The sequence below is a fragment of the Scyliorhinus torazame genome, chromosome 14 (assembly GCF_047496885.1).
Source record: "Scyliorhinus torazame isolate Kashiwa2021f chromosome 14, sScyTor2.1, whole genome shotgun sequence".
Taxonomy (NCBI): Eukaryota; Metazoa; Chordata; class Chondrichthyes; order Carcharhiniformes; family Scyliorhinidae; genus Scyliorhinus; species Scyliorhinus torazame.
Window position 1 is genome coordinate 16,350,889 of NC_092720.1, and position 21,546 is coordinate 16,372,434.

General features: G+C 50.3%; 1 protein-coding gene across 3 annotated transcripts in view; it reads left to right on the forward strand.

Moving 5' to 3' along the window:
- dvl3b (dishevelled segment polarity protein 3b) overlaps positions 1–21,546 on the forward strand; it is a 155,191-nt gene that overhangs the window by 102,994 nt on the left and 30,651 nt on the right. For all 3 annotated transcript variants that reach the window (XM_072473736.1, XM_072473735.1, XM_072473737.1), the window contains 3 exons: positions 12,565–12,700; positions 15,298–15,391; positions 18,342–18,411. In XM_072473736.1, coding sequence (XP_072329837.1) covers positions 12,565–12,700; positions 15,298–15,391; positions 18,342–18,411 — 300 coding nt within the window. The remainder of the gene's footprint in view (positions 1–12,564; positions 12,701–15,297; positions 15,392–18,341; positions 18,412–21,546) is intronic.

Genomic DNA, 21,546 nt, shown 5'->3' on the forward strand with positions numbered 1-21,546 from the left:
GACTCAGTGGGCCAAATGGCCTTCTTCTGAGCTGTAAATGACTCCATGACTCGATATCCCTTTGCTTCCTACGACTCAAATTAAGGTGAAGGCCAAAGATCCACATGAACCCTCCAAGGGCAGCACGGTAGCACAAGTGGATAGCACTTCACAGCGCCAGGGTCCCAGGTTCTATTCCCCGCTGGGACACTGTCTGTGCAGAGTCTGCACGTTCTCCCCGTGTCTGCGTGGGTTTCCTCCGGGTGCTCTGGTTTCCTCCCACAGTCCAAAGATGTGCATGTTAGGTGGATTGGCCATGATAAATTATCCTCAGCAACCAAAAAGGTTAGATGGGGTTATTGGGTTACGGGGATAGGGTGGAAGTGAGGGCTTAAATGGGTCGGTGCAGACTCGATGGGCCGAATGGCCTCCTTCTGCACTGTATGTTCTATGTTCTATATGAACGCACGGGGCTCTGGAGGCATCCGGATCACAAATGTCTGTTTCTTTTATGGATGGTGCACTACACACTGTAATGATATGTATAGTGCCAGTGTAGTAAAGGGTTAACATCTCAAACTATGTGTAAATCAAACACTCAATGGCGTTACTAAGTTAGCATCTCTAGGAATTCTGGGAGGACATGATGAGAAGCAGAGTGAGAATTGATTGTAGAGATATAGCACGAGGTCTAGTTATAGTGTAGTTTGTTAGATAGAATATTGATTACTGTACTACAGATTCAGTATTATTAATTTATCTGTAACTCAGTAAAGTGTGCGAACCTAATCAACTTTAGTAGTGTAAAATAAATTTGTTTTGATTTAAACTTCTTACTTTTATATTCTTTGTCAACACTACATATCTGGCTATCTTCGGGGAAAAGGCAAGGAATATAGCACACACCTCTTAGACTGCACTCTTTCAAGAAAATCAGTGTCTTAAAAATCGGTAATCGTGGCGGTATTACCAATAAATTGACACCCAACATTCATCCAAACATCAAGTTTGAGCTGTAGCTCTGTGAGTAGTGTTCTTGCCTCCGAGCCAGGAAGTTGCCGGTTCGAGTCCCACACAGGAAATGTGAGCATAAACTCCAGGTGGACTCTCCCAGTGGAGTACGAGGGGTGCACGGCACTGTCGAAGGTGCCATTTGTCCCCCGAGACTTTAAACTTAAGTCCTCATCTCCCCTCTCGGGGAGGTGTAAAAGATGCCCGATCACTACTTTGAAGAAAAGCAAGGGAATTCTCCGCCCACCAATATTTACCCCTCAACCAACCCCTGAGACAAGTGACCTGCTCATTCTCTGGCTGCTGCTTATGGGATCTTGCTGTGCACAATTTGCTTTTCCTCCATTATGAACAGTAACTACACTTCAAAATGTGCTGAATTGGTTTTAGAAGTGCTTTGGGACGTCATGAGGCTGTCAGAAATATAGTATATCTAATTTTGTTCTTCCTTCATTTGTCTGGTGGACCAGCCCTTGCCCTTCTGCCTCATAGCTCGACCCAACTGTGATGGTAGAACCATCGACAGCATACCTCGTGGGGTCTTTGTTGTGGTACTTTCTGACTGGGAGCAGTGACATGCCAACCTCACCAGCTACATCATGTCCAGAAAGTTGTGTGGTTTCATTTGGAACCTGATACCTGAACTGATCGTGTAGGGCCTGGGAGCGGAGCCTGCCTGTGGGGCCTGGGCCCGAGTGCGGAGCCCACCCGTGGGGCCTGGGCCCGAGTGCGGAGCCTGCCCATGGGGCCTGGGCCCGAGTGCGGAGCCCGACCGTGGGGCTTGGGCACGAGTGCAGAGCCCGCCCTTGGAGCCTGGGAGCGGAGCACGCCCATGGGGCCTTGACCCAAGTGCGGAGCCTGCCCGTGGGGCCTGGGCCCCGAGTACAGAGACCGCCCGTGGAACCTGGGCCTGGGAGCGGAGCCCGCCTGTGGGGCCTGGGAGCAGAGCCAGCCTGTGGGGCCTGGCCCCGAGTGCAGAGCCCGCCCATGGGGCCTGGGCCCCGAGTACAGAGACCGCCCGTGGGGCCTGGGCCCGAGTGCGGAGCCAGCCTGTGGGGCCTGGGCCCGAGGGCGGAGCCCGCCCGTTTCGCCTGGGCCCGAGTACAGAGCCCGCCCGTGGGGTCTGGCAGCAGTGTCTAAGTGTGGAGCCTGGGAGTAGATATAGAACCAGGGTGAGGGGCAGAAGCACGGCTGGCAGGGCAAGTCACTGTTTTCAGTTCAAACCTTGGGTGGAATCCTTTGCCAGACAGGACTATTGGAGACTGATTAAATTGTAGCTGTTTTAAAGTGTCCTTAAGTAGCAATAATAGGGGTTGTGTGTGCTCCTTCTAACCAAATTAAGGAGAGACTGAAAGATTAATGAGCTGGCCTGTCGTCATCTCCTTGATTTGTTCAGCTAACTGTACCTTTGGTCGATGATGTTTATGTGTGAGCCTGAGCTCCTGATTTCAGGATCTTGCACTTACTGTTGGACAAAAGCCGAAACCAATGGCCTCACTCGACTTCTAAAACCACACCGGTTTTAACTGGAACTCGTTACATCAGTTTGTAGGGGCAAAATGCAATGCCATAACTGGAGGACACTCGGTCCCTCGAGACCCTGGTTTAATTGGGGATTGTAACCCTGGACCAGGAAAACAGAAACTGTTATTTTAATAACCTTTCGTGACACCGTGGGACATCGCAGCGTGCTCTTCAGCCAATGAAGCACTTGTGAAAACTAATATCACAGTGGGTAGCACTGTCGCTTCATACCGCCAGGGTCCGATTCCCAGATTGTCTGTGTGGAGTCTGCGCGTTCTTCCTGTGCCTGCGTGGGTTTCCTCCGGGTGCTCCTCTGGTTTCCTCCCATAAGTCCCGAAAGATGTGCTTGTCCGGCGAATTAGACATTCTGAATTCTCCCTCGGTGTACCCGAACAGGCGCCGGAGTGTGGCGACTAGGGGCTTTTCACAGTAACTTCATTGCAGTGTTAATGTAAGCCTACTTGTGACAATGAAGATTATTATTAATATTGGCAGCACAGCAGCCAATTTGTGTATAGCCAGCTCCCAAAAACAACAGTGTGATAATGACCAGATATTGGTTGAACAATAAACATAGGCCATTCTGGTGGCCAGTCAGCTGGGGAGATTGGGACTGCACAGAGTGCCTGAGGTGGCTACTGATGGCTGTCCTGGCTCACGTGACTGTGCAACTCTCAAGTAAATCCCACCCCCCCGATCCTGTCGACATGCGACGGAGAGAACTAATGTTAATTCAGGCCACGGTTTTTCTGGAATTCAGCTCACAAGGTGCCATTTGGGTCTCCGTGGTTCAAAACAGGGTGTCCTTTGATGGCAAGCCTCGTGCGCAGGCAGGTCGCATTCTTCATGGAGTTCCCCGTGCTCTGCATCACCTCGAAGTGAGATTGCTGATAGGGTGTCAGATTCGGGGGCAGGTTTGTGCTGTGACGTCCTGTGCTCACTGGGAGCTGGTTGAGGACAACCCTAGTTTAATTCGATTGGGGTTACTACAGAAAAAAGAACCCCTGGTTCCATCACTCTGAGCGTGATTTAAAGATCATTCCGTTTGTGCGTGTGCCTGTGTTGTTTACACTGTGGAGTTGTCTTTTGTTGTGTGGCTAATTGTTACTTGTTTTCCCTGCTCCAGTCTCGATGGGGGAAGCTTCCTCTTCCCCATCCCTTTGTATTCCAGCCTGTTGTGAGAGGGTGAAATCATGAGGACAGGTTGCATAGGCTGGGTTTAAACTGCTGTGTGTAGGAGAGCTTGAGGTGGGGGATCTGATTAATGTTTATGTGCTGAAAATGATTAGGGCAGCTGATAAGTTGATAAACTAAGGTAAGATAAACTATTTCCTCTGGTGGAGGGCGTCCAGAACAAGGAGGTGGAACATTAAAATAGGGCCAGACTGTACAGGGGTAAGCTTACCTTGCTGAAGTGTGGGGAGGGGGCATGGAGGTGAGGGAGAACTTTACGGTTCCTGAAACAAAGACTAATGCAGAAGGCGACCTCTGCTAGAGGATTGGTTTCATATCTTTGTCAAAGGAGATAAGAAGCGATGACGGATGTTTTAAATTAAAAATAGTCCAATTAAAGTTGAACGGGGTTCTGAGAAACAGTGCTGTTGTGTGCGAGCCCAGTCTAACATACATTCTGGCTGTCCATAATAATATATTGTGGGAAAAGCACGGAGAGGTGTAAAATATTAAAGAGGTAAAAAGGGCTTTTAAGAAGTCACCTGAGGGGGTTATGTACAGATCCCCCTAACAATAGCTACGTGCTGGGGTGGAGCATAAAGGAAGAAATAATTGGAGCTGGTCACAAAGGCATGACAATAATCATGGGAGATTTTAATCTACAGAAAGACTGGAAAAGTCAAGATGGGCAAAGGTAGCCTAGGAGAGGTGTTCATAAAATGTCTTCAGGATAGTTTGTTAAAACAGCATGTTCTGGAGCCAGCCAGAGAGCAGGCTATACAAGACCTAGAAACGTGCAACGAGGCGCGAGCAATTCATTATCTGAGAGCAAAGGCTCCCCTAGATAGCAGCGACCAGAATCTGATTGAGTTTTACATTCGGTATGAGGGAGAGAGGAGTGGGTCTGAGACTAGGGGGTGCGATTTAATAGAAACATTTCTCAGTGTTATTTTGGACCCGATTGGCGGAGTGTTTCTCAATGGCCACTTTGGCGAGATTGCGGCCAATATTTAAGGGCACTCAGTGCCGGAAATGAGCCCCCACTGGCTGTCTCGTCGTCTGATTCGCCAGACGCACACCTCACTCCCAGCACACCTCACAAGCATGGCAGCGCACTGGCCTGCTCCTTGCTTTGGGGATGCTGACCTGGCAATGCTGTGGATGCGAGACAGGACATCCTGTTCCTCTGAGGGGCTCAGAGGACCAACCGCAGGGTCCACAAGTCCTCCTGGGAGGCAGTGGCAGCGGCTGTCAGTGCATATACAGGAGGACCGACGTCCAATGTTGGAAGAAGACCAAAGACCTCCACCGAGCTGCACGGGTAAGTTTCCACCCCTCTCCTGGCATCAGTTCCGCTTGCCACCCCTCGAATTTCCAACCCCCCCCCCCCCCCAACATATCACTGGCTGACACCCCGCACCCTCCCCATATCCAATCTTTGTGCTTGTTCCTCAGCACCCCCGGCACCCACCAGCACACCCCCTTCATGCCCAGTTGCAGTGCCCACATATGCCACCTGCTGGAGAACCCCCTCCTCCCCCATCTATCAAGCACATGACTCACAAAGACCTCTCTTTGTTCCCGCGGGAGAAGATAGCCCATAATAAGCGGGAAATGGGATGCAAGGCCCCCAATTTGTTGTCAATAAGGCGGCTGAATGGGCCAGTGAAAAGGTCAAGGGTATTTGCTCACCTGAAACGTTTCAAGCCGATGTGGTGTTTCTGCAGGTGACCCGTTTGCGGGTCAGAGACCTGACAAGGTTGCGGAAGGGGAGGGTGGAGCAAGTTTTTCATGCGGGCTTTGATGGTGTGGGCCGACTTCCGGCAATGTTAATCAATAAAAAGGCAATTTTTTGCCGCTAAGACCTTGATGGACCCCAATTGGCGAACCCCAATGGTAGGATTGTTAGTGGGTCTTTGGCCTGCACCTCGGTGGGCCTAGTTAATGTTTGTGTTCCAAACTGGGGTGATACGGGTTTTATTAACAAACTGCTCACAGTGTTGGCTTTCATGGAGTAGATTGCGGGGGGGGGGGGGGGGGGGGGGCAGATCCGTGGAGTGTTTTTTTTTGCACACGGAGATTAAAGATTATTCTTTTTTTCTCCCGTGCTCACCAGGTATATTCACGTCCTGACTTTTTTGTGGTGGGTGGGTCTCTCTTCCCTTTGAAGGAGAGGGCGGGTGAGTTGACGATTGTGATTCCAGGCCAGGCACCACATTTTGTGGATTTGGTACTGGAGTCTGGTCTCTCCCACGTTCCGCCGCGGAGGTCGGATGCGGCATTGTTAGCGGACAAAAGATCTTGCGAACTCATGTCCACCGCCATAGAGGAATTTACTAAATTTAGTAAGAGTAGGTTAATCCCATCTTCTGCAGTGTGACAAGCAAGGAGATAAATGACTAGTTCATCTGTTTGTGGTGCTTATGTTCAGGACACTGTCATAATATGCACTCACACACATCATGAGGTAAAGACAGTGATAGACACCCAGTACAGCCAATCAACACACAGGACAGAACACAACCAATCACTAGACAGAACACTAGAGGGGCGCTTCCTACTATAAAACACATGAGGCATCAGCACTCCGCCTCTTTCCACTGGTGACAACTGTAGTGACAGTCAGGGTGTATATATTAGTTAGCACCTTCTACACGTGGCTCAGGGCTAGCCTGGTCTAGTTAGTTAAAGTTAGTATACTTAGTGTAGCAGTGCCAACCCACAGCAAGCTGTGTGCCTTGTTACAGAGGTTCAATAAATCGTATTGAACCAACATCTAAGTTTGGTGTCTGCTTTCCAGTACAACTGCATCCAGCTGCAGTCCGTGTTACCCCAGGGTGAATAACACGACATGGTACCAGGTGAACTCTGAGACACTGGACATATTGCAGAGCTTTCATTTCTTTTCTGTGTTTCTCGTGAGGCCGACACAATGTGATGCTGAATTGGAAGAAACTGTGTTTGTGGCAGTATTTTAATTTTCCCCCAAGTCATAAAAGAAAGAAAAACTTGCATTTATATAGCTGCTTCCATGTTCTCAGGGTGTCTCCCGAGCACCTTACTGCCAATTTAAGTAGCTTTGAAGCATAATCAGTACTGTAATGGGACATTTCTGGTTCGACTCGACCACCATTTAATCCAGCACCCAAAGAATGGGAACTTGGACAATGCAGCAATCTCCTTAATATTACATTGTGCTGTCAACTTGCACTGTTTTGTGAGGGCCACGAAGAATCCAGCACGAGTTTTAAAGATACAAAGTAATAACATTTATTTACAATAACATATATATATATAACAGCAGCAGCAACTTCCCTTGCTGCACACTCCTTCCTGCTGGTTCCTAAACTGGCCAGCTTTATTTATACTAGGGTTTACTAATGGTTTCTCCGCCCCCCTCATTGGTAAGCTCATACTCCCACAGGATTGTGGGATTGTCAGTAGACCCCAGCCAATGGTAAGCAGGCAGGTTATAACATCCCTCCACCCCCCCCCCCCCAAAGTCCAAGGGAATCCACCAAAGACCCTGGCGAAGGAGGGCGTCGGACTTGTTTTGCCGCAGGTCGGACACCATGTTGCACGCGGCGCTGGATCAGGCGGCGTGTAACGAGATGGAGACCGGCGCTTCCGTGATGAACGGCATAACGGTTGTACATCACGGCCCGTGGACCCGAGGATCCCCCTCTGATGTGTCCTGTGTCTCCATCTCGGAGTCAGAGGCTGCTGCCTCCGTCATGTCAGCGTCTCTACCTCCATTCGGTTCTGTAACGACCTGCGCAGGCTTTGAGTGAGGCACCAGTGGAAGATTGTGAGGACTACCTTCCCTTGTCTCTGGTCTCTGCGGCTGTAGAAATTAGCTCCGGGGGCGGGGAATCTTTGGAGGGGATAGTCTTCTGGACCGAACGTCGTCTACATGTTTGCACTGAGACTACCCTGGGCTTGCACCTGGTACGATATAGGGCCCGTTTGGTGAAAGATTACGCCAGGAACCCACTGGGCACGATGCCGAGGAAATCCCTGTCCCTGCCGTTCTTGTGTGCGGTGTACTTTTGCGCAATGTCCGGGAAAACCATACTAAGATGGGTGCGAAGTCTCCAGCCCATTAGGAGTTCTGCGGAGCTACCCCAGTCACCGCATGAGGGGTGGTCTTATACGTAAACAAAAAGCGAGCCAGTCTCGTGTCCATTGATCCGGAAGACTGCTTCTTTAGGCCTCTTTTGAATGTCTGCACTGCGCGCTCGGCCAACCCATTTGAAGCCGGGTGGTAAGGGGCAGTGCGGATATGGCGGATGCCGTTCATCTTTATGAACCTCGCAAACTCCTCACTCGTGAATGGAGTGCCGTTATCCGTGACCAGCACCTCGGGGAGGCCATGCGTACTAAAAGACAAACGCATCTTTTCAATTGTTGCGCAGGACGTTGTCCCCTGCATCTTATGCACCTCCAGCATTTAGACTGGGCGTCAATTAATAGAAGGAACATGGATCCTTGAAAGGGCCTGCAAAATCTGCATGCAAGCGCGCCCAAGGCCGCCCTGGCCATTCCCAGTGATGTAGGGGCGCGGCCGGCGGAAGCTTCTGATGCTCCTGGCAAATGGAGCAGTTTTGGACCACCTTCTCAATGTCGGTATCGAGGCCTGGCCACCAAACATAACTCCGGGCCAACATTTTCATTTTGGTCACGCCTGGATGCCCATTGTGCAAGTCTGTTAGTATCAGCTCCTGGCCTTTTTCGGGACAATCACACGTGTCCCCCACAAGAGGATGCCGTCTTGCACGCTGAATTCTGACAGCTTGGAGGAAAATGCCCGCAACTCGCCGGGGAGCTGTCTATGCTGCCCACCATACAGGACTATGTGCCGAACCTTTGACAGGACTGGCTCCATCTGGGTCCACTCACGGATCTGTGATGCCGTGACAGGCAAGGTGTCCATAAAATTTAGGGTTGCAACCACCTCACCGGTCGTGGGGGTCGACATGGGGCCGGTCGATAAAGGCAATCGGCTCAGTGCGTCGGCATTTGCTATCTGCGTACCTGGTTTGTGCTCCAGAGAATACTCGTATGCAGCAAGCAACAAAGCCCAGCACTGGATCCGTGCGGAGCAATGGGCGGTATTGGCTTATCCTCTCTGAAAAGTCCCAACAGAGGCTTATGATCAGTCACGATAGTGAAATGGCGGCCATACACGTACTGGTGGAAGCGTTTCACCGCAGAAACCACTGCCAGGCCTCCTTCTCGATCTGCGCGTACTTCTTCTCCGCTGCAGTCAATGTGCGGGAGGCGAAAGCTATCGGTCGCTCGGCCCCATTCTCCATCTTGTGGGACAGGACAGCCCCAATACCATACGGGGATGCGTCACGTGACGAGCAAAAGCTTTCCAGGATCATAGTGGGTTAGTAACCAGACGACGACAATTGTTGCTTTACCGCCGGAAAGCGGTTTCTTGTGGCTGACCCCAAACCCAGGTGTGATTTTTCTTTAGCAGAAGGTGCAAGGGGCCAGCGTAGTTGCCAGATTGGGGAGGAACTTCCCGTAATAGTTTACGAGACCGAGAAAAGAACGAAGATGCGAAGTGTCAGTCAGGGCGGGGGCATGTTGAATCGCACGCACCTTCTCTGCGACGGGATGCAAACCTTCGCGGTCCATCCGATAACCTAGGTAGACTACTTCCTTTGCCTGAAATACACACTTTGTGCGACGTAAACAGACTCAGCCTCCGAAAAGCGTCTAAGGACAGCCTCCAGATTTTCCAAATGTTCCTGCTCCGACGTCCCTGTAATCAAAACGTCATCTAAGTAGACAGCGACACGGGGTAAACCTCTCAAATGCCCTCCATAACACGTTGAAAAATAGCGCAGGCAGAGGATACTCCAAAGGGCAACCGTGTATATTCTTACAGGCCCCGGTGTGTATTAATCGTTACATATGGTCGGGAGGCAAGGTCCAGCTCCAACTGTAGGTAGGCGTCACTCATATCTAATTTTGTGAACGAGAGTCCGCCTGCAAGCTTCGCGTAGAGATCCTCTATGCGAGCATTGGATATTGGTCGAGTCGGGAAGCCGTATTCACTGTAAGTTTATAGTCGCCACACAAGCGAACTGTGGCATCTGGCTTCATTACAGGTACAATTGGTGCTGCCCAGTCAGCAAAACGGACGGGCCTGATAATACCCAAACTCTCCAAACAAGTGAGCTCCCCTTCTACCTTCTCGAGCAAGGCGTAAGGCACCAAGCGCGCCCGGAAATAACGCGGTGTGGCTCCTGGTTCGACTTGGCTACGTGCTACGGCCCCTTTTATTTTCCCCAAACCAGGCTGGAATACATCTGGGTATCGTCCTAGCACCTCAGTCAACCATTCAGAAACTGTTTGGAGGACGTGCTGCCATTGCAACTGCAAATGGCGCAACCAGTCCCGACCCAACAGGCTGGGCCCATGGCCGCGCACCACGATAAGTGGGAAACGCCCCTCCTGGCGTCCATAAACAACAGGGGTCATTGTAGTTCCTGCAATGTCCAGTGGTTCCCCCGTGTAGGTGGCCAACCTGGCCTGTGAGTTGGTTAATGTAAGGGTCTGTATACCCTGCTTGATGCGGTCGAATGTCCTCTGGGCGATCACGGAGACGCTGCGCCAGTATCCAACTCCATCTCAAGCGGGTGGCATTGACCCGTACTGTCACCTTAATGGGGGCCACACGGGGAGCTGCCACACAATGCAGCTGCAGGCAGTCGTCCTCCGTCTCCACGTCCTCAGGAGTAGTCGCCGCAGGTTCATCCACATAGAAGGTACGGCCCCTGGGCTGGTCCCAGTTTCGGTCGGAGCGACGGCGCCTCTGGCGCCCCCAGGACCGGCGTCCGCGACGGGGTCGGCGCCTACAAGTCTGACACAGACATGGCTCCTCATCCATTGGTCCTGGAGAAGGCTCCCTTCGGGGAGGAATGTCCGACGACCACTGGCGTCGGTCCGGACGTCACCTCACCCAAGGTACCGCAGGAGTGCGGGGGGACGTTTTCGGACGGAAGGGGATGCACCCCAAGGCATGCACTTCCATTCCCTGTAGCTCCTGCACTCCTCGTTCTGCGCTCTCCCGGGACAATACTATTGAATGGCCTGTTGAAAAGTCATGTTGGCTCGGCTAACAACTTTCTCTGGGTGGCCGCATTGTTAATACCGCAAACCAAACGGTCGTGTAACATTTCTGACAAGGTCTCACCATAGTCACAGTACTCCGCAATCCTGCGTAGCCTGGATAGAAAATCGGCAAGGGATTCTCCAGGGGTCCTCTCAGCGGTATTAAACCGGTAACGCTGGACTATCGTGGACGGGGTTGGGTTAAAATGTTGCCCACTATATTCACAAATTCATCAAACGTTTTGGTGTCCGGCGCAGCTGGGTACGTAAGGCTCCTAATCACCCCAAACGTACGCGGGCCGCAGGCGGTGAGCAATATGACCACCTGGCACTCGTTTTCGGTGATATTGTTTGCCCGGAAATAGTAACGCATCCGTTGTGCGTACTGGTTCCAGCTTTCCAGCGCAGCATCAAAAACATCCAAACGTCCGTACAGAGGCATGGTATAATAGAAAACAACTTCCAACCTGTATCCAACAAAAATCCAGGGAGGTGGCTTCAGCAATGTAGACAGCTATTCACTTAACCCTCGTCGCCAGTTTTGTGAGGGCCACGAAGAATCCAGCACGAGTTTTAAGGATACAAAGTAATAACTTTTATTTACAATAACATATATATATATATATAACAGCAGCAGCAGCAACTTCCCTTGCTACATACTTCCTCCTGCTGGTTCCTGAACTGGCCAGCTTTATTTATACATGGAGTTTACTAATGGTTTCCCCGCCCCCCCCTCATTGGGGAAGCTCATACTCCCACGGGATTGTGGGATTGTCATTAGCCCCCAGCCAATGGTAAGCAGGCAGGTAACACACTGCCTGTACAAATGTAGAGCTGGAGAGTGTACCAACTCAGGCTAAGTGAATAAACGATAAAACCGACAAACCCGCATTTCTGTAGCGCCTTTCACAACCTCAGGATTTCAGTGGTTCATTCCAGCCAATGGGGGGGGGGGGAACATTTGAAGAGTGGTTCCTGTTGCAAAGTCAGAGCAGCAGCGGCCAGCTTGACACCACAAACTCCCACAAACAGCAGTGGGATCTCACTTTACTTGTTGAAGGTCAGCATTATATTGCCCATCACGAAATTCCCTCAGCGGAGTGGCTTGCCAGGCATTTCAGAGGACAGCGCTGAGGGACTGGGGTCAAATATAGGCCAACCCAAGACCCGCATCGTCCCTCCACGACCATAAGACACAGGAGCAGGCCATTTGGCCAATCGGAACTGCTCCGCCGTTCAATGAGATCATGACTGATCTGATACAATATTCCTCAACTCCGCTTTCCCCCCCGCCTAATCTTTTGGACATTAAGGGGCAATTTAGCACGGCCAATCCACCTAACCTGCACATCTTTGGACTGGGAGGAAACCGGAGCACCCGGAGGAAACCCACGCACACACGGGGAGGATGTGCAGACTCCACAGTCACCCGAGGCCGGAATCGAACCCGGTCTTAAATGGGTGACCCCTTAGTCTGGCATTATGCCCTGTGGTCCTATATACTCTCACATGGGGAAACAACCTCTCAGCATCTACCCTAACCTTGTGAGGGAGTGTTTCACCAGCTGTTGTATTGTCTTGCTGGTAGAGAGATGTTGACATCATCAGTCTTAGGAGGGTTCTGGGCATCTATTTGTCTATCCGAGTGCCTGGGTATACCTCTGATTGTTTAATGCTTGGGGTAGTTTTTATTTCCTCCCCGCAGGCACCTTGAGCTTTAACCTCTGATCTTTGGCCTCTTGCCCACAGTTCCCCGAGTCAACGGCCACGCGAAGCTGGAGAGACGGCACGAGACTGGCGGCTATGAAAGCTCTTCCACCCTGATGAGCAGCGAGCTGGAGACCACCAGTTTCTTTGACTCGGACGAGGACGATTCCACCAGCAGGTAGGAGAGATTTCCGGCCGCGAGGCTGCTGGGAAGGCTGACACAGGGCATTGCAAGTGGGACCACAGTGAGTTCTGCACTGAGTCCTGACCAATATTGATTTATAATTTACGTTTTAATTGTCAGCCAGTGCGACGATCGTTAAAACGGGTGTCTCATTATTATCTCTGTTTGTGGGATCTTGCTGTGCGCAAGCTTGCTGCCAGTTTCCTGCATGGCAACAGTGACAACACGTCAAAAACATTTCGTCGGCTGGGGGGGGGGCATCCTGAAAGGCGCTATATAAATGCAACCAGCGGAGATACTCCGGCGAGGGTTTGAATTGTAAAATCGGACTTTCGGAATGACGCGGTTGGAGTGTTTAAGCGGGGATTAGGTAAGCGCACAAGGCAGAAAGTGGCAGAAGGCTACACCAAGGGGGTTGAAGCAGGGCGAGAGAAGGAGAGTGTGACACCGGCATAAACCAGATAGGCTGAAAGGCCTGCTCCTGTACTGCATGTTGTGTGTGCTTTATGGACACTGGGTTTGAAAGGAACCGTGTTGTGGGAGATCAGAAATCTAACTCCACGAGCGTACAAATCCAAGGACTGCAGAGATGCAAAAAGGTGCACGGACGAATTGCCGGTGACACTGAACATTCAGCAGTGTGGGGGCGGGGGGGGGGGGGGGGGGGGGGGGCGGCATGTGACACGTTAGATAAGGGCACAGCCGTCACGGGTAACAGTGTTACTCACTGATCCACGACCCTCCAGTCACACACTGCAGAATGCAGCTGGTGGGTGTGAAGAGGGTTATTTATCTGCATCGGTGCAGGGAGGGCGTGTGACTGGAACCATGCCTCAGCGAAGGTTGGTCCATGTGCTGGCGGTATCTTTGCAAGGGGGTGCATGCGGAGCACAGAGCAGACCAAGCTGGTGCTGGTTGTCTCCATATCATCATCGATCATAGAATCCCTACAGTGCAGATTGGGGCCATTCGGCCCATCGTGTCTCAACCAACCCTCCGAAGGAGCACCCCATCCAGGTCCACGGCCCTACCCTATCTGCGTAGCTCCACCTAACCTTTCTGGCCACTAAGGAGCAATTTAGCGTGGCCAAACCACCTAACCTTTGCACTATAAACCTCTCCACCTTACTCTCTCCTGCTTATAAGACGCTCTTAAAAAAACCTGCCAGCACCCTTAGTGTCAACTTTTGTTTGTTTGTGTTCCTGTGCAGTACTTGAGGACATTTTGCGAGTTAAAGATGCTATATAAATCTATGTTGTTACGCCTGTGCAGGAACCTTTGAGAAAAGTTCATCAATTGTAGCATTCCGTGTAAATTTGTTGAGCACTCTTCATCGTTTGCGATGTCTCCTGCCCTCTGCTGGTGAACATGGTCTACAGCAGCTCCCAGAAGGAAGTGATATGTTCAGATTGTCACATTACGCTTTTTTTTCCCCTCAGATTTTTCTCCTCGAGCAGTAAGGTCTTGCAGGGGTACATTTCCACCAACCACTCCTTGACCAGTTTACCCATCCCCTTTGTGCATGAGCACAGATAACCAATATCTAAATTATCTCGTAAAATCCCTACAGAAGGAGGCCATTCGGCCCATCGAGCCAGCACCGACCCTCTGAAAGAGCACCCTCCCACCCTATCCCCGTAACCCATGAAGCCCACCTAACCGTCGGACAAAAAGGGGCAATTTTAGCATGGTCAATACACCTAACCTGCACACCTTTGGACTGTGGGAGGAAACCGGAGCACCCGGGTGAAACCCACGCAGACACGGGGAGAACGTGCAGACTCCACACCGACAGTGACCCAGTGGGGAATCGAACCCGGGTCCCTGGCGCTGTGAGGCAGCAGTGCTAACCATTGTGCCGCTCCCCTTACCAGAGTCACTACATAACCATCAGGAACCAGCTTGGCCCCCTTTCCACACTTCCTTAATGGCCGCCGGTTTGGTCCCCACTCTGCACTGGGTTAGGTGGCGTCTCAGTTAAGATGGTAACCCTGAAAATCTCTCTGTGGAGTTACAAGCTTTTAAGTCCTATCCCTGAGACTTGAGCACAAAACCCAGGCTGGCATTTCCAGTGCCGCGCTGATGGAGTGCTGCACTGTCAGAGGTGCCGTCACCTGGACGAGGCGTTTAAGCAAGTCCTTACCTACCCTCTGAGGTGACAGAAAAGATCCCGTGTCGCTATTTGAAAAAGAGCGAGTGAGTTCTCCCGAGATATTCCGGGCCCACATTTACCCACGGACCAATATGTTCCAGGTCAACATCATCATCTTCCTATGGTGAGGTGCTCAGACCTGAACGCAGCTCACCCAGGTGCGGTCTGACCAAGTCTCTGAACGATTGGAACTTCACTCCTCCCCCGCCTCTTCGATCCAAAACACAGCATTCCGTTAACCTGGTGTGTGCACACTGATTAAAAATGGGTTGGCGACTAGACTGACAGCTGCTATCTGACAAGTGTTGGCCACCAGCGAGAGGTAAAACCAGTGAGCTGTAACTCCAGCTAGAATCAGCATCTCGGACAAGAACCCAATGCCAAGGTTAGAAATGGCTCTTGAACACAGAGCCTCTGACAGTCGTTGCTTCTTCGCAGGTTCAGCAGCTCCACAGAACAGAGCAACTCATCCAAACTCATGAGACGACACAAACGGCGACGGCGGAAACCCCGGATCCCGCGGATCGAAAGGGTTGGTAGATTCCTTGTCTCTTTCTGACTTACAGCCTCGTAAGTACAGGTGTCACAATCCACTTATTTTGTACTCAACAAGGTGAAAGACATTAACTTGCGCAGAATAGGAGGTTTTACATGTCAGGCATCCAATATTGTTACCGAGCAGACCCATCTGATATATGATACAGAGTAAATCTTCCTCTAAGAAGTGCAGGTTAGTTGGATTGTCATGTTAAATAGCACCTTTACTGTCCAAAAACATTAGTTGGGGTTATGGGAATAGAGTGTAGGCGTGGGCTTAGGTAGGGTGCACTTTCCAACGGCCTGCCCAGACTCGATGGGCCGAATGGCCTCTTTCTGCACTGTAACTTCTATACACTGCCCCCATCAAACACTCCCAGGACATGTATAGCACGGGGTTAGATACAGAGTAAAGCTCCCTCTACACTGTCCCCATCAAACAATCCCAGGACAGGTACAGCACGGGGTTAGATACAGAGTAAAGCTCCCCCTACACTGCCCCCATCAAACACTCCCAGGACATGTATAGCACTGGGTTAGATACAGAGTAAAGCTCCCTCTACACTGTCCCCATCAAACAATCCCAGGACAGGTACAGCACGGGGTTAGATACAGAGTAAAGCTCCCTCTACACTGCCCCCATCAAACACTCCCAGGACATGTATAGCACGGGGTTAGATACAGAGTAAAGCTCCCTCTATACTGTCCCCATCAAACAATCCCAGGACAGGTACAGCACGGGGTTAGATACAGAGTAAAGCTCACTCTACACTGTCCCTGTCAAACACTCCCAGGACAGGTACAGCACGGAGTTAGATACAGGGTAGAGCTCCCTCTACACTGTCCCCATCAAACATTCTCAGGACATGTATAGCACGGGGTTAGATACAGAGTAAAGCTCCCTCTATACTGTCCCCATCAAACAATCCCAGGACAGGTACAGCACGGGGTTAGATACAGAGTAAAGCTCCCTCTACACTGCCCCCATCAAACACTCCCAGGACATGTATAGCACGGGGTTAGATACAGAGTAAAGCTCCCTCTACACTGTCGCAATCAAACAATCCCAGGACAGGTGCAGCACGGGGTTAGATACAGAGTAAAGCTCCCTCTACACTGTCCCCATCAAACAATCCCAGGACAGGTACAGCACGGGGTTAGATACAGAGTAAAGCTCACTCTACACTGTCCCTGTCAAACACTCCCAGGACAGGTACAGCACGGAGTTAGATACAGGGTAGAGCTCCCTCTACACTGTCCCCATCAAACATTCTCAGGACAGGTGCAGCACGGGGTTAGATACAGAGTAAAGCTCCCTCTACACTGTCCCCATCAAACACTCCCATGACAGGTACAGCACGGGGTTAGATACAGAGTAAAGCTCCCTCTACACTGTCCCCATCAAACACTCCCAGGACAGGTACAACACGGGTTAGATACAGAGTAAAGCTCCCTCTACACTGTCCCCATCAAACACTCCCAGGACAGGTACAGCACAGGGTTACATACAGAGTAAAACTCCCTCTATACTGTCCCCATCAAACATTCCCAGGACAGATACAGCACGGGGTTAGATACAGAGTAAACTCCCTCTACACTGTCCCCATCAAACACTCCCAGGACACTTACTGCACTGGGTTAGATACAGAGTAAAGCTCCCTCTGCACTGTCCCCATCACACACTCCCAGGACAGGTACAGCACGGGGTTAGATACAGAGTAAAGCTCCCTCTACACTGTCCCCATCAAACATTTCCAGGACAGGTGCAGCACGGGGTTAGATACAGAGGAAAGCTCCCTCTACACTGTCCCCATCAAACATTCCCAGGACAGGTACAGCACAGGGTTAGATACAGAGTAAAGCTCCCTCTACACTGTCCCCATCAAACATTCCCAGGACAGGTACAGCATGGGGTTAGATACAGAGTGAAGCTCCCTCTACACTGTCCCCATCAACCACTCCCAGGACAGGTACAGCACCGGGTTAGATACAGAGTAAAGCTCCCTCTACACTGTCCCCATCAAACATTCCCAGGACAGGTACAGCACGGGGTTAGATACAGAGTAAAGCTCCCTTTACACTGTCCCCATCAAACACTCCCAGGACAGGTACAGCACGGGGTTAGATACGGAGTAAAGCTCCCTTTACACTGTCCCCATCAAACATTCCCAGGACAGGTGCAGCACGGGGTTAGATACAGAGTAAAGCTCCCTCTAGGATCTGGCTCAGCTGCGGGTTTGCCTTGGCCAAATTACCTGCTGATAATCTCTTTGTAAAGACGTACACCACTGTGAGGCCATCAGACTGCCTAGCATCCACTAAATGTTTTGCTAAACATGAGTCCTTTTGGTCAGGCTGAAGGCCAGTAAGGAACCTGCAAAGGAGAAATGCTCTGAGCTTGTGTGCACTGTTCACATGTGGAAAACAATCATCCAATTTTTCCTGATTCCTGCCGTGATATGCAAACATGCAACCAATGAACACTCAGAATAGGGGACAACCAATGAGCAGTCAGAGGTGGCATCACCACAAGGGGGCATGACATAAACACTATAACACACTGCCTCTTTCCACAGACAGACATCTAGAGAGTTAGACAGGGTTGATCAGCAGCCTCACACCCCAGCACGTGGCTTAGAGCAAGCTGGCACAGTTAGGCTGAGTTACTACAGTTAGATTAGCAGAGAGTCGAACTCATTTGAGAACTGTGGTAATAGTTCAATAAACACGTTGAACTCATTTCAGAGCCTGGAGCATCCTTTAGTTAAGACTGCATCAAGTAGCAGCCAGTGTTATCCAAAGCAGCACAACACAACAATTCGGACTCTGCTCCAGTTACTCTGTACCTTAGAGAGATCCTGGGGAGGGTCCCTGTGATTTCCCCGTCTTGAAAATGTTGCTGGAAGCTGATGGATTAATCCTTTGATGTTTCTGTTTTCTTTCAGTCCTCCTCGTTTAGCAGCATCACAGACTCCACCATGTCCCTCAACATTATCACCGTCACTTTAAACATGGGTAAGTTCATTCTCCTCTCCCAGGGAGGGAGGGGAGTGGCGAAGGAGGGGAAAGGCTGGGAGAATTGATCAGGCGGTTGTGCGGGGAGGGGGAACTTGTAAAGTTCATTTACAGAAATCACCCTACTAGAGAGTCAAAAGCTGACGGATGTGTGGTTCCGATTATGCAGCGTGTGTTACAGATAAGGAGAGCGTTACAAGGATTGAAAGAACATGTCACGTAGAATTTTACAATGCGGTGGGGGTCATTTTGCTCAGTTGGCTGGGCAGCTGGTTGGTGATGCGGAGCGAGGCCAGCAGCGCGAGTTCAATTCCCGCACCGGCTGACGTTATTCATGAAGGTTATTCTCAACCTCTCCCCTCGCCTGAGGTGTGGTGATCCTCAGGTTAAATCACCTCCAGTCAGCTCTACCCCTTCAAAGGGGGAAAGCAGCCCATGGTCATCTGGGACAGTGGCAACTTTACTTGCAATGCAGTAGCAGAGTATTCGGTCCATACAATCCCTATAGCGCAGAAGGAGGCCATTCGGCCCAGCGGGTCTGCACCGACCTTCCGAAAGAGCACCCTACCTAGGTCCACCACCCCCACCCTATCCCTGTAACCCCACCTAACCTGCACATCTTTGGAATATGGGAGGAAACCGGAGCACCCGGAGGAAACCCACGCAGACACGGGGAGAACGTGCAAACTCCACACAGACAGTCCCCCAAGGCCGGAATTGAACTCTGCTCCCAGGCGCTGTGAGGCAGCAGTGCTAACCACTGTGCCGCCATGCTGCTCATCCAGCCTATAGTTGAAAGAGCTATCCAGTTAGTTCCACTGCCCGACCTTTAAACCATAACCCTGCTTATTTCTTCCCTTTGAAGGTACATATGCAATTTCCTTTTGAATGTTACTATTGACCCTGCTTCCATTACCCTTTCAGACAGTGCGTCTCAGGTCTTAGTAACTTGCTGTGGAAAACTAATTCTTACTTCCCCCGGATTCTGTTGCCAATCGCTTTAAATAGATCAGTCTATTGCTTCAAACTTTATGACTTCCTCACCCATGCCACACACTTCAGTATTAATAATTGATTTCCCACACTACTTACCAGGGAGACTAATATGGTGGGCATAGCCATTAGAATCATAGAATCCCTACAGTGCAGAAGAAAGCCACTCAGCCCACTGAGTCTGTACTGGCCCTTGGAAAGAGCACCCTACTTAAGCCCATGCCTCCACCCTCTCCCCGTAGCGCAACCTTATTTTTTAAAAATTCAGAGTACCCAATTATTTTTCTCCAATTAAGGGGCAATTTAGCGTGGCCAATCCACCTACTATGCACATATTTTGGGTTGTGGGGGTGGAACCCACACAGACATGGGGAGAATGTGCAAACTGCACACGGACAGTGACCCAGGGCCGGGATTTGAACCCGGGTCCTCAGCGCCGTGGTCCCAGTGCTAACCACTGCTCTCTCTCTCTCTCTCTCTCTCTTTCCCCCCCCCCCCCCCCCCCCCCGTATCCCAACCTAACCTTTTGGACACTAAGTGCCAATTTAGCATAATATTTATTAGTGTCACAAGTAGGCTAGCATTAACACTGTAATGAAGTTACTGTGAAAATCCCCTGGTTCTCACACTCCGGCGCCTGTTCGGGTACACGGAGGACGAATTCAGAATGCCCAATTCACCTAACAAGCACATCTTTCGGGACTTGTGGGAGGAAACCGGAGCACCCGGAGGAAACCCACGCAGACACGGGGAGAACGTGCAGACTCCGCACAGACAGTGACCCAAGCCGGGAATCGAACCCGGGTCCATGGCCAATCCACCTAACCTGCACATCTTTAGAAGAAGGAATAAAAAAGAAGAGATAAAAGCATTTAAGGTTAAAAAGTGAGGTTATAGTTAATAAATTAATCAAATTTAAAGAAGATAAGATCTCTGAACCAGATGGATTGCACCTGTACCAATTGAATGAAGTTAAGGAAGAAATAGCAGAGATATTGTATACAAATAAAAATTAGCATAAAAGGAAGACTGCCATCAAAGTGACGGGGAGCCAATATGTAAAAAGGGGAGATCAGAACAGATCCTGGGATCTATAAGCTTAACGTCAGAGACAGGAAAGATAATCAAAAATGTATTGGAAAAACATCTAGAAACCTAAAATACAATAAGTATCAGCACAGATATCAGAATGGAAGGCCACGTTTGACCAACGTTGTGAAGGGGAAACGGTTAAGGGTGGAGACAAAATGCATTTGCATTTTCAAAGGGCCGTTGGAGTTAGGGGATATACAACAAAATGAATAGCAAGCTGGACACCAATCTGAAAACTGGGAGTAGGGATTGCTCAGACTGGCAAACGGTCGTCACGTTCGCAACATCGAAACGCAAGAAAAAAGGGGGCAGGAGGAGGCCATTCGGCCCTTCGAGCCTGCTCCGCCGTTCATTATGATTATGGCTGACCATTCAACTCAATAGCCTGCTCTCGCCTTTGCCTTCCGCCTTCCGTGGCGATCGGTGCGAGGACCGTTGTCGCTCACCATTCATAGAAAGAAATTTTGACTCTAAAATTGGAAATACAAATTCAGTAATTGCCGATGACTCTAAATTAATGAGTGTGGTTAATACATGGGAAGGCTGCGGCAATGTAAAGGAAGATAGCAGTAAACCCGCAGAGTGGGCATGTCACTGGCAAACGAGCTTCAATAAGGAAAAGTGTGAGGTGGTACATTTTGGTCAGATGATTAAAGAGGATGAGCACTGCTTGGAAAGACATAACAAAACGGGATCGCGAGGCAGAGGGATCTGGGATGCAGATTCGCAGATCACTAAAAGTAGCAACAAAGCTTAATGAAGACTCAGAATAAAACGAGCTTCGCACTGGAATTCATTTCTCGAGGCACTGCCCTCAATCGCAGAGCAGTAATGTTAAATTGTTCAGAACCATGGTTAGACCATACGTGGACGTAGAGACACTTGAGTAGGTGAAATGACACAGAAGTGAGAGACGTTTCCTATCAGGAAAGGTTGAACAGCTGGGCTCTTTTCTTTAGTAAAAGGAAACTTGAGGGGAGACCAGACCAGATACTGATCTGTACTATTATGAAAGTGGTTAAGGAGGTAAATGTAGAGAAAATATTTTCA